Genomic DNA, 12,645 nt, shown 5'->3' with positions numbered 1-12,645 from the left:
TCCAGCATCACAGTTCCATAATGCAAAACATGTTAGTAAAAAGGTAGTCAAATAATTAATTTAAATGACCTTATATACTGCTGTGTATAATCATATATATTATTTTTTGATTATATTTTGTATTAACTATCTGAATCTGCAAAGTAACTAATGTAAGGAAGTAAATAGTACAATATTTCCCTCTGAAATGTAAGGCAAGGCAAGGCAAGGCAGCTTTATTTGTAGAGCACATTTCAACAACAGGGCAATTTAAAGTGCTTTACATAAACATTCAAGAGCATTGCGACAAAGTGCAAAAGAACATTAAGGCAAGGCAGCTTTATTTGTAGAGCACATTTCAACAACAGGGCAATTCAAAGTGCTTTACAGAAACATTCAAGAACATTGCGACAAAATGCAAAAGAACATTAAGAAATAATTAAAACAGTTATAAAAACATTAAAACATTAAAACATTAAAGATTAGAAAATAAAAACAAGCTAAAAATAAAAGCTAGGATAGAAGCTAAAATTGCATAAAACTCAAAAGAGTAAAAGTTATAGTGCAGTGTCAGAATAAAAGGCACCCGCAAACAGGAACGTTTTAAGCTTTGTTTTAAAAGAAGTGAGAGTTGGAGCGGTCCTGCAGGTTTCTGGGAGCTTGTTCCAGATATTTGGTGCATAAAAACTGAATGCTGCTTCTGCATGTTTAGTTCTGACTCTGGGGACACTAAGCAGACCTGATCCAGATGACCTGAGAGGTCTGGATGGTTCATAACACAGCAGAAGATCAGAAATGTATTTTGGCCCTAAACCATTTAGTGCTTTGTAAACCAGCAGCAGTATTTTGAAATCAATTCTCTGAGAGACAGGCAGCCAGTGTAGAGACTTCAGAACTGGACTGATGTGATCCACTTTCTTGGTCTTAGTGAGGACTGTAGCAGCAGCGTTCTGAATCAGCTGCAGCTGTCTGATCGATTTTTTAAGACATAATTAAAACAGTTATAAAAACATTAAAGATTAGAAAATAAAAACAAGCTAAAAATAAAGATAGATAGATAGATAGTTACTTTATTGATCCCGAGGGAAATTCAAGTTTCCAGCATCACAGTTCCATAATGCAAAACATGTTAGTAAAAAGGTAGTAAAATAATTAATTAATTTAAATGACCTTATATACTGCTGTGTATAATCATATATATTATTTTTTGATTATGTTTTGTATTAACTATCTGAATCTGCAAAGTAACTACTAACTAATGTAGGGAGGGAAATAGTACAATATTTCCCTCTGAAATGTAAGGCAAGGCAAGGCAGCTTTATTTGTTGGATGATGGCTAAGCGGTCATCCATGATGGAGAATGACTCCCACCCCATGCAGGACACCATCTCAGCACTGGAGAGCTCCTTCAGCGACAGGCTGCTCCACCCAAAGTGTGTGAAGGAGCACTATCGAAGGTCCTTCCTTCCTGCAGCTGTCAGACTCCACAACCAGCACTGCTCCCAGTAGACCACATACACACCAAAAACTGACATTAACCTGATATTTTCAGGTGGAATTTCATTTTATTCTCACTGTGCAATATCATTTTCCACTTGTGCAATTTTGTTAATAGTCTGTTTATTGACAATACTGTATATACTGCTCCTATTTTTATACTTCCTTCTATTTAAATGGTTCATATTTTGTTACACTTTGTTTAGCTCTTTTTTTTTTACTGTGTTAGCTGATGCATCTTGTTTTTTGCACTATCCCCTTTGCTGCTGTACACTGCAAATGTCCCCACTGCGGGACTAATACAGGACTATCTTATCTTATCTTATCTTATCTTATCTTATCTTATCTTATCTTATACTGCTGTGTATAATCATATATATTATTTGTTGATTATATTTTGGATTAACTATCTGAATCTGCAAAGTAACTACTAACTAATGTTGTCAAATAAATGTAGGGAAGTAAATAGTACAATATTTCCCTCTGAAATGTAGTCGAGTAGAAGTATTAAGTAGCATGAAATGGAAGTACTCGAGCATAGTACAAGTACCTCAAAATTGTACTTATAGTAGCCTACTTGAGTAAATGTACTTTGTTTCATTCCACCACTGATCATATTTACTACACAAAGGCAATTCAAAGTGCTTTACATATTTAAAGCAAGATAAAAGAGCACACATTGCATTAGATAAAAACAAATAAAAGCATAAGTTAAAAGAAAAAAATTAAAAGGATACTAAAAACAATCAAAAGACAGTAAAGTGCAGCATTTGATCAATTAAAAAAAGCGTCTGAGAACAGTTTGGTCTTGAGTCTAGATTTTAAAGTGGCCACTGTTGGTGCATCTTTGATCTCATCTGGAAGTTTGTTCCACAGTTGAGCAGCGCAGCAGCTAAAAAAAATTAATAAAGAAGAAGGGAAAAAAATATAATAAAAAAAAACATTTCTCACGTTTAGGACTATAATGATTGTCCGATAACCATTTTTATTACAAGCCATGAACAAAACTTTAATTGACAGTTAATAATGATTTTATTTTGTAGGGGAATATCGGAAATCAAGTGTCTGTCTTGTGGGTACCTTGACGTCACTGCGGTCTTGGATCATGTATGCTCGATTTGCTGTACGGGACATCCAGGCCAGAAAACCATCCAAGATTTAATCCAACGTAGTTAAATAAAACAGACCGGTAGGGGTCTTTTTGTCATATGAGAAGATACTTATGTTAGAGGACATATAAAAACACAATATTACGACTATAGGACTGTATCCCTGGGTGTAGTACTGACAGTTATACAACCTATAATTACACAAATAAAAGAACATCCACCTAAAATGATCGTCTGTGGGCTTTTACTGTAGATCACGTATACAAGGAGGTGTATGGTGTCATATTTTGCTTATTTGGGAGTTATAGACATTAAACAATTTGTGAATTGTGGTTAAATGTCTAAGCATGCAGGTAAACACGCAGAAGTCGAGATAATATCAAACGAACCCCTCACAGTGTTATCACACCAGAAGGACTGGGTCAGCGCGTTTGATTTCTAATACCTTTACATCCCGTAGGCCCGGGCGGGGAAGTGAAAGGTTACAAACAACAATGGTGGAAGTTTCATGTCTTTCTGTCATTTGGAGAGTCTGCAACTTTTGCATGTGTTTATTCTTCTCTCTTGCAACATATGTACAGGTGAGTGGTTTAATTTATCATACAAGTCTTTATGTATATCCTCTTAAATCATGATAATTAACCAGAAATGTATCTACTTTAGATCAATGATCCAGATGCAGGATTATGGATGGTATTACATTACAATTATTTTGCATATATTATTTTTGTCTTTTTTGTGATTTTGTTATATTTACACTATGTTTCTGTTGCAGGTTGGTTATGCTGTTCCTGCGGTTCTGTGTGCATTTATTGGCTTTAAACCCCATGTGACAGGTAGACAGACTAGTTTGGTTCTGTTGTGGTAGTTTTTTTAGTAGATGCATGAAATCCTTAATTAATGGCCTAGAACTCTGTTACTTTCTGAGAGTATCCAGTTTGTACTTTCCTGTGTTTTCCACACTGAAAGCTCTGCTTGAATGTGACAGGTAGACAGATTAGTTTGGATCTGTTGTGGTATTTTTTTTAGTAGATGCTTTATCTTTAATTTAGAATGAAATCCTTAATAAATGACCTTGAACCCTGTTACTTTCTGAGAGTATCCAGTTTGTACTTTCCTGTTTTCCACACTTTTTTTCAGTGCTGATAGCACCATCAAGTGGCTTTATCTTGACTGTACAGCTTAACCTCTAAAACATCAGTGCCAGAAACTGTAGAGCTGATTTGTACATTGATTTGTTCTTTTGCAGAGACTTTGTCCTGGAGGCGTGTTGCTCATCTCCATTTGATGGTTTCCAGCGCTCTTGTTGCCGTGTTGGGATGGAGACTTTATAAAGAGAGAATCACAGAGATCTTCCAACAGGAGGAGGGCAGGTAGACAAGTTGTCTTACTGTTGGACTGTTTGTGTGTGTTTGGATATGCATGTTCATACAGATTTGTATGTGTGCATAAGAATATATACAACTTTCTTTTTCTGATTCGAGATCTCACTATTACACTTATAACAGTTAAATCATGATGAATTGGGGTTTATAAACCCAGTACAGACATAAATAATGAATTTAATCAATACAAATAAATTATATATATATATATATATTAAACTGCCCATAAAATCCAGGTAAATAATAAATTAATAACGTGCAATTAATTATTTTTTTTCCTCCTTTAGAGAATTTTCGGGCCTCATGTTGACGGTTGTTTGGCTTCTCCTGTGTCGCCACTCTGGAAGGTAAAATTAAGACGTAACCAGATATATTTTTTATTGAAATTAAACTGATCTAATGCACTTCTGTAAAATGTTTTATTTCTATTATGTGTTCTTTCCTAATCTTTACTCCACTCTTCACTGTCAGGGCTCCAGTCGGGATGCTCAGAGTCTCAACAGCTGTTGCCATCACAGTCTTCCCCTTTGTGGCCTGGCTTTACTACTACATCAATAAGGAGCTGAGATCAAACTGGCCTTCACATTGTAAAAATGCTATTTAGATCAACTTCCTGCCTCTTTTTTGGCTGATTACGTATTCCTTTTGTTATGTTCTTTGACTGAAAATCCTGGACCAAGAATGCTGCTTAAAGGGGCTGTTTGTAACTTCTTACACGTATAAATCAATCCGGGTCGGTGTCCCATGCGCACTCGCGTGTGGCTACGTTGTTCAGACTCAGACTCCAACACAAACTACACAGAAGCACCAAAACCGCAAAGTTATATCTAGTGAAGTCCGTCTTGCAAAACAGTGTTGGCCGCGGTCGTAGTACGCGGGGGAAACCGTAGCCTTGGTCTCCAGGGCCGGAGTCTCTGCTGTACTCTGCTACGCCGCTCCTCTGCCTGCCTATAGTATCTAGCAAATGTACAGTGGACGTTTGTGCAGAAGTAAATGCTGCAGACCAACAGAGGTTTTCCGTGTCTTGTAAAGTGACGGGGCTCCGCACCGGGTGCCGGTGTCTCCTCTGTTCCCTCCGGCTGCGGTCGGGAGGCTGAAGCAGGAAAAGTCAACACCGGGTTCAGCATTGATTCATGGAGAGACCTTCGTCTGGTCAGCTAACATTACTGCCAAGCAGGTGAAATATAGAGTGATATTGTGGTTTTAGCTGACGTGTGTCGCCTCACTGTTTTGAGCGATGCTCGTTCATGTCTATGTAGAGCGAGCACAAGCGCGAACCCGACGCTGACTTTCGTTGATTTAACGGCCACAGGTGTCGCTGTTAACAATCTGATTCTTACAAACAGTCCCTTTAAGTGAATAACATTTATCACCCAATGTTTACATACAAACTGTGTCGTTAAATTCAATTTATTTTTGTTGTATTTTATTTTTTATAATTTTGTATCAAAGTCTATAAGAGCCATGTTTGTTTGTTTTTTAGTCAAATGAAGTATAATATAAAAAGAAAGTGAATCACAAAAGTTTAATTTGTTGTATTTTTTATCATGATTTCCCGCCCTCCAGAGGGCAGCAGAGAGCACATGTGACTGAAAAGAGGACAGAGGAAGATGTAACGTACGTCACCTCCTGTGTTTAATAACAGATACCTGACACTGATCTGAGAGCAGCCTTTTAGTTGTTAATCCTCCATTTTAACATGCATTTTAACACCAACATGAATGTGCAGATCTGACGCCAGAACAGCAGATTGTATGCGTTATATTTCTCCTTCGCTAGTTGTCACGTTTTGTAAACTTTACACCGCTTCCTGCAGCGGTTCTAGTCAAGGTCCAGACATGATGGCTCTGAGTGCTTTATACCACAGCCAACAGGGATGCAGGTTGTTTCACAGTAACCTTAAACTCTTACAAACATGTACCCAGACTGTCAGACTCGCACACAGTGTCTCACGGAGAGAAACCGGACTGTCACCGAGGAGAGATCACTGCTTCCCGGTAGGTCAAAGATGTCTTTTTCAATAGCAGGTGTAACAACCAGACTCCATTCAGGAATCTGGCAAATTAACGTCCGCATCACTGGCGAGTTCGCAGCTACGCTTCCTGGTTAAAATGAGAAAGAGTGTCGAGATATTACACAAAACATGTCTTAAAGCTCTCAAAATACGAGCTAAAATAGCTGTCTGGATTGACAAAAAAACTTAAAGGTCCCATATTATAAAAAAAGTGAGATTTTCAAGTGTTTTATATTATAAAGCAGGCTAAAGAACTATATAAATACTGTGACAGTATCAAAACACTCAATCCACAGGGAAATAATTACAGCCCGTATTCAGAAACTCTGCATTTGAAACAAGCCGTCCGGATTTCTGTCCATTCGTGATGTCACGAATATACAATATTTAGACCCTTTACGCAGATTTAAATGTAAACATTCTAAATGTGTCCCAGTTTATTTCCTGGTTGCAGTTTATGTGAATGTCATCAGCTGACAGGAGGTACACATGGACCCAAGCTGTTGCCTAGCAACGCAATTCTGATGCAATTCCGTGGCAATTCCGTTCAAATGCGCTAAAACGGAGCGTTTCAGACAGAGGTTAAATACAGGTATATTCAATCAAGACAGTATGAGGAAAATAAAGGATTTTTTGAACATTACAGCATGTAAACATGTTCTAGTAGAAACACAAAATACAAGTATGAACCTGAAAATGAGCACGATATGGGACCTTTAATAATTTAGAAAACATCTCCAGTTACGCCACCTGTCTCCCATCATGTAACTGAGAAAATTAGTAAATATTTGAATGTTTTTGAGTTTTATAATTAGCCACTAAAGGCTTAGATATGAAGGATTTTTAACATGTAGCTTTTTCCTGGGATATGTGCAATAACATATGCTGATCACTCTGTCCAATTATAATCTGATGCTGTGCAATAATTATATAATATATTATATATAATATATAATATATAATACAATAATATATTATATATATATACATATTTTTAATATTTATATTGCACTCTCTTTTTTTTTATTCGCAGCTAAAATGCGACTTCCCTAAGCACTTAAATCAAAAGAGTGTCGAGATATTAGACAAACATGTCTTTAAATAGTAGCTGAAATAGCTGTCTGGATTGAATAAACACTTAATAATTTAGAAAACATCTCCAGTTACGCCACCTGTCTCCTACATGTAACACCACGTTAAATTAGTAAATATTTGAATGGAGTTTGGCATAGATGTTTTTGAGTTTTATAATTAGCCACTAAAGGCTTTGATATGAAAGCTTTTTAACATGTAGCTTTTTCCTGGGATATGTGCAATAATATGTTGATCACTCTGTGCAATTATTATCTGATGCTGTGCAATAATTATATAATTATCTGACTGACACTTTGTGCAATAATCTGGCAAAACTGTCATCTCATCAATATACATATTGTATTTTTATATTTTATATTATATTATCTTTTATATTTTTTAATATTCATATTGCCCTATCTCTTTTTTTTAATTATTATTGTATTATCTTTTCATTAGCACCTATGGGAATGTCACAATCTAATTTCGTTGCACTACACAATGACAATAAAGGGCTTGAATCTTGAATCTTGAATCTTGAATCTTGAACAGGTGAATCAGTGGTACACCTGCAGAGCAGCTCAACAGCTGTATCAACACTCCTCCAGGACATTTTCCTCCATACCTCCACCACCTTCATCAGGGGGCAAGAAGAATAAGAAGTCTGGGGTGAGTGGCAAACAACCCATCGATGTGACATGACTACATTAACTGACTAATAATGAGTTGTGTTTTATGGCGCAAATAGAGTATTCACGTGTCATTACAAAGTTTGGAAAAGTTTTAAGGCATTGTCCAATTTAAAGGCTGCAAGTTACTAGACACATTATTATTTGTCATGATGCAGTAACTTCTTTATGTTGTACAGTAACTCTTTGGTGCCTGGATGTTATGAGGTTTTTTTTGCTAAATAAAACAAGAAAATGTAAAATCAGTGGCATATTAACCCTACAACACCATTAGCCTCATATTTGATACACGAGTTTCTGAGACCTCTACATCATCAAAAAGATCAATAATTACCTGAACAAACGGTGGCCTCACCAGAGAGTTCTACAAAAATATGTTTTTAATATTATATTAGTTGTATCAACGTCTGCACATTTATTGCCTGTGATGTAAATGATTTGATGTATTTTGTGTTTATTGTTTTTATTGTGCTGTGAGACAAAAATAAATGTCTAATTAATGTATTTCTTTTTTTTTTTTAATAAATTTTTTTTGCATTTTTACCAGAGAATTAGACCTGAAAAAACCTGTATGAGACTATATTGATTGTACGAGCGTTTTTGCAAATGTTTCATGTTGTTTGCAATAAATATGTCATAAGTAGACCAGTTAGAAATGGTCGGCCATTATTCAAAAGGTGGAAGGTTTGATCCCCAGCTCCCCCGTCCACATGTCGACGTGTCTTTGAGCAAGAAACTGAACCCTGAACTGATTCTGATTCGTGCATGTGGAGGTAAAACGTAAGCCTCTTAAAGCGACTTACATTTAGACAACACTGACATCATCAAATGGAAAGGTGAAGCTTTATAAACACTTCCATAGTAGAGTATAGAGAGTGTCTTTGCATTGTTTTTAGTTTTTCTAAACCCTCCACCACACCACACAGTCAGGTTTCTCTCTGACTACAGAGAGAATATTTACAGTTTATTCTAACACCTTGAATAAGCTCATTATGATCTCTCTTTTCACAGAAAATGATCAGAGTTTGTTAGAGAGGAGAATCTCTGAACATCTGCTTCAGGCAGTCTGGGAAGAACAGAGCATACAGATTGATTACCAGAGTTTAGCATATATAAACCCAAGAAGCCGTTTACTTGACATGAAAAGATTCCTCTATGATTTAGTTTTCTCATTGTCTCCTCTTTAAAGCCTGTGACATGGAAGTCTTTAGCAATAACTTTTGCTATTGGAGGCACTCTGCTCGGAGGGATGAAATATTTAAAGAAAGAAAAGGAAGAATGTAAGTATTTTACCACTTTAATATACAGTGCACATTAATTTTCTTTAGGTGTTTAAAATCCATTTTGCCACTTCCCCATCCACGGCAGTACATTACTTTGCTCCCGTGCTGGTACTCCTGTCTGTTTCTCTAAACTCCATCTACTGTAGGTAATACACTGACTATGGAGAAGTACCTCATACGACTCCACTTCCGGAAGACCCAACCTATCCCTTTTAATATGTAAAACAAGTTAATAAATGATTGGTTTAGGACCAAGCTCATTTTGATGTTAAATCGAGTGATGAAGATGCTGACAAATAATGAGCCTTGGTCTAAATCTTAAATTGTGAACTGTTGAACTTTGCAGTGATTGAAAAGGAGCGGACCAAATCGATCGGCCGACCGGCGCTGGGCGGTCCGTTCTCGCTCATCGATCACAACAACAAACCCGCCAAGAGCGAGGACTATCTCGGCCAGTGGGTCCTCCTCTATTTTGGGTTTACTCACTGCCCCGACATCTGCCCGGATGAAATAGAGAAGATGATTGAAGTGGTGGATGAAATAGGTATTAAAAACGGTTTTCATCAAGAATTATGTTACACAATAGAGATTTAATGTCTGGTATCCTTATTTTTCCTCAAACATCATGTTCTTGCTTTGTTTGCCACAGATAAAATAAAGTCTCTTCCAAACCTGACGCCTATCCTCATCACCATTGATCCTGACAGGGACACAGTAGAGGCCATGGCTGCATACGTGAAAGGTACAGAAACACATTTTCTGTTTTGTATATATGGAGGAAGTGATGGTTCAAAAATAAGGGGAATTGAGATCCCCATGTTTTCTGGGAATCCTTGCAAAAATCTACATTCTTTTCCTGAGAAAAATACCTGTTTGTGTGCTAAAGACTATCATATGTACTGAAGCAAAGACACCTTCTCCAAACCTCATTAACACCGTTATGCAACTGTGGTTAAATGCTACAGTCCAACTGTAAAATACTGTTGTTACAGTAGTAAAACTGGATCATATTTTCAGCTACAACAGGTTTCTTCTGATTACTTTTCACGCAAAAATAACAGCTTACAGTCCAGCACTCTGACAAAATTGTCTTCAGAGTAAGTGTGAACGACGCAAAGTGCACAATCTGTAAAACGCAGGTGGTTTATTTCACCCCACCATCCCCAAATCAAACAGCAGATGGAGCATCAAGTGCAGAAGATTTCCCAAAAGTTAAAACTATAAATGTCCGGTAACGATGCCTGAAAACGGCAGCAGAAATCTCTGCATGTGATGGACTGTTCCTCTTTGCTGCTGCACGCATTAATGACCTCAGATCAGCACTATAGAAGTGAGGATCAGATTTTTTTTAAGAAGCATCAAACAACTTGGCATTTACATGTTTCCACCTCAAAGATGGAGCATTTTTAAGAAGAAGAATTGCTGTCATATTAAAAATATTGAACATAATCTGATGTCTATGATAAAGTAGAATAAACATCATTTTGTGATTCATTATTTGCATTTCAAATACAAAACACCATTAGGTCTAATTATCCTCAAACATGTCTTTTGTCTAATGAATCTTGATTATTTAACCACAGGTCAAACAACACTATTTATCTGTACATTTACTTTATCATCTATATTAACACATGAATAGATAACTCGCTTTTTACTGTGTAAAGTCTGATAGATACATTATTTATATTTCAGAGTTTTCCCCGAAGCTGATTGGTCTGACGGGACCAACGGCTCAGATTGAGCAGGTTTCCAGAGCCTACAGAGTCTATTACAGTCAGGGACCAAAGGACGAAGACAACGACTACATCGTGAGTTATAACTCTGTTATTACTACATGTCCTAACAATGCAAGGATAATAAATAAAATATCTTTGTCCACGAAGTCTGATTTCCACCGCTTGTTGTCTTCAGGTCGATCACACCATCATCATGTACCTCGTCGGACCCGACGGAGAGTTTGCGGAGTATTTTGGACAAAACAAAAGAAGTGTGGAGATCAGCAACACAATAGCATCACACATGAGGAAGTATAAGAAGGCAAAGTGAACAGCAGCCCATTAAACACCACTCTGGACTAACAGAGTCTTTCTCCAGGTGTTAACTTAAATCACTACTGCCAGCGTTAGGCTTTATATTGGCAACCCTGTATTTATTTTGAACCTTCTGATGTACAAAGTTAACGTGTCTGCAGTAACATTCCTTTCACTGAGTGGTGTGCCGAGGAAAACAGGTCTGATGTCTGATACTGTTTTCTGTAATACTGTTCATTCTGCTGCCGAATGGACATCATTTGGAAAAGCTTGCAACAAGTGCCTCCTGCTTGATAAAGTGTGAACACATCAGCTCCAATGAGCTCAATATCTGATGCAAAGAATGAGGAAATAATGTGGTTTGATTTTGTGATAAAAATACCAAATACAACTATGGGTTGGATTTTTTTGTGATAGGCAATACGTTGTTTTATAGTTTTTGCAATATAAATATTTTTAAAAATTTGGTACCATTACGTCCAAATGCTTTATTGAGAAACCATTGATCAGGAGTAAGTGAAAGTCTACAGCATGTGTAGGATTTGAAAATGTGACTCTGGAGACTCCCAGTGGTCGTACAGTAGAGGAGAAGACACGACAGCACGCTGCACCAGTTTTCACCAGGATTGTTTCATTTTTCTAAAAACGTATAATAATTTGACTGATATTTGGTATCACTGTATGTCTAATGCATTATAAAAATACTTATAGTGCATTGTAATCTGCTTATTATTAATACATACGTATGTTTATAATGCATTATAGACATTGGATTGCTACCAAACTTTTATCTTTGGAGACATAGTACTGACAGCATGTTGCAGAATAAGACCTAGGAAGAGCAATTTTTGAAGAATGTTTGTGTTATTGCTGTAAATCAGGAAACAAAAGATTGTTAGTGTATATATATATATTAAAAAAATAAACACTTCAATGAAAGGAAACAAGCTAGAGTCACGAGGGTCTGAACCTTTTTCATTGGGAGGCAGCTGTTGAAACTGTTCAGACACAGGTATCTATAGATAGATTACGTTATTAATCCCAATGCAAAATTGGGATTAATATATGCCGGGGAAACTGTTACATGGGCAAGACGTCTAATTAGCCAAACATCACAAGAGATATGGAAAATTAAAGTCCGTAGGCAGATATTTGGTGCCCTAAAACTATAACTTCAGTTTATTAACACTGAGTTGCAGCAGGACGACCTGAACATGATGATATTAAATGTACATTATAGTGTTTAACCCTCATATTGCCACTGAAACTTCCAAAGTGTCCATATTTAAGAGTTTATCAGTAGTTTCTCCATCAATTAAGGATCAAATATCCAAAACATATAATCCTGTGTGTTCACATTTTGAGAGAAATAAGGCTGGTGGAAACATTTTGATGTTAGTTAAAGAATGACATTATCAACTCTAGCTTTCTAATTAGGCAGATTCAATTTTGGATTTCTTGTATTTTCCATCTTCAACAAAATACATGGGAAGATTTCCACCAAGAGCAGCATGTTTCAGGGACTGACAGTGATGAAATGTTTTCTCTTTATCATTTTGTGATGATTTATACACTAACTTCT

At 36.6% G+C, this 12,645-nt stretch overlaps 2 protein-coding genes across 4 annotated transcripts; both read left to right on the top strand.

The window, feature by feature from the left end:
• Window positions 1-2,545: 2,545 nt before the first annotated feature.
• On the top strand, window positions 2,546-4,682 carry tmem220 (transmembrane protein 220). Of its 3 annotated transcripts, XM_074655847.1 has the most exons (7): window positions 2,546-2,665; window positions 3,046-3,166; window positions 3,249-3,278; window positions 3,361-3,421; window positions 3,835-3,958; window positions 4,258-4,317; window positions 4,442-4,682. In XM_074655847.1, exons 2-7 carry the CDS (start codon window positions 3,080-3,082, stop codon window positions 4,572-4,574), a joined length of 495 nt encoding a protein of 164 aa, XP_074511948.1. In that variant the 5' UTR covers window positions 2,546-2,665; window positions 3,046-3,079; the 3' UTR covers window positions 4,575-4,682. The 3 variants fall into 3 exon arrangements, with proteins under 3 accessions (XP_074511948.1, XP_074511949.1, XP_074511947.1); XM_074655846.1 differs by having other exon boundaries at window positions 2,576-3,166; XM_074655848.1 differs by lacking the exon at window positions 3,249-3,278 and having other exon boundaries at window positions 2,572-3,166.
• Window positions 4,683-5,595: 913 nt separating this feature from the next.
• sco1 (synthesis of cytochrome C oxidase 1) lies at window positions 5,596-12,002 on the top strand. The gene is made up of 7 exons (XM_074655825.1): window positions 5,596-5,967; window positions 7,611-7,727; window positions 8,937-9,027; window positions 9,377-9,574; window positions 9,680-9,772; window positions 10,726-10,841; window positions 10,945-12,002. Exons 1-7 carry the CDS (start codon window positions 5,692-5,694, stop codon window positions 11,077-11,079), a joined length of 1,026 nt encoding a protein of 341 aa, XP_074511926.1. The 5' UTR covers window positions 5,596-5,691; the 3' UTR covers window positions 11,080-12,002.
• The last annotated feature ends 643 nt before the right edge of the window (window positions 12,003-12,645 follow it).

The sequence above is a fragment of the Sebastes fasciatus genome, chromosome 13 (assembly GCF_043250625.1).
Source record: "Sebastes fasciatus isolate fSebFas1 chromosome 13, fSebFas1.pri, whole genome shotgun sequence".
In the NCBI taxonomy this organism is placed as follows: Eukaryota; Metazoa; Chordata; class Actinopteri; order Perciformes; family Sebastidae; genus Sebastes; species Sebastes fasciatus.
Note: the sequence above shows the minus strand (reverse complement) of the source record. Positions and strands in the feature narration are given on the sequence as shown.

Excerpts from the sequence above, each read along its gene's own strand:
- tmem220 (XM_074655847.1), top strand. The coding sequence starts at position 3,080 with ATGGTGGAAGTTTCATGTCTTTCTGTCATTTGGAGAGTCTGCAACTTT. Across the intron at positions 3,279-3,360 it reads CAGATGCAGGATTATGGATG|GTTGGTTATGCTGTTCCTGC; the intron begins GTATTACATTAC and ends TTTCTGTTGCAG. Across the intron at positions 4,318-4,441 it reads CTGTGTCGCCACTCTGGAAG|GGCTCCAGTCGGGATGCTCA; the intron begins GTAAAATTAAGA and ends CTTCACTGTCAG.
- sco1 (XM_074655825.1), top strand. The coding sequence starts at position 5,692 with ATGTGCAGATCTGACGCCAGAACAGCAGATTGTATGCGTTATATTTCT. Across the intron at positions 9,575-9,679 it reads TGAAGTGGTGGATGAAATAG|ATAAAATAAAGTCTCTTCCA; the intron begins GTATTAAAAACG and ends TGTTTGCCACAG. Across the intron at positions 10,842-10,944 it reads ACGAAGACAACGACTACATC|GTCGATCACACCATCATCAT; the intron begins GTGAGTTATAAC and ends TGTTGTCTTCAG.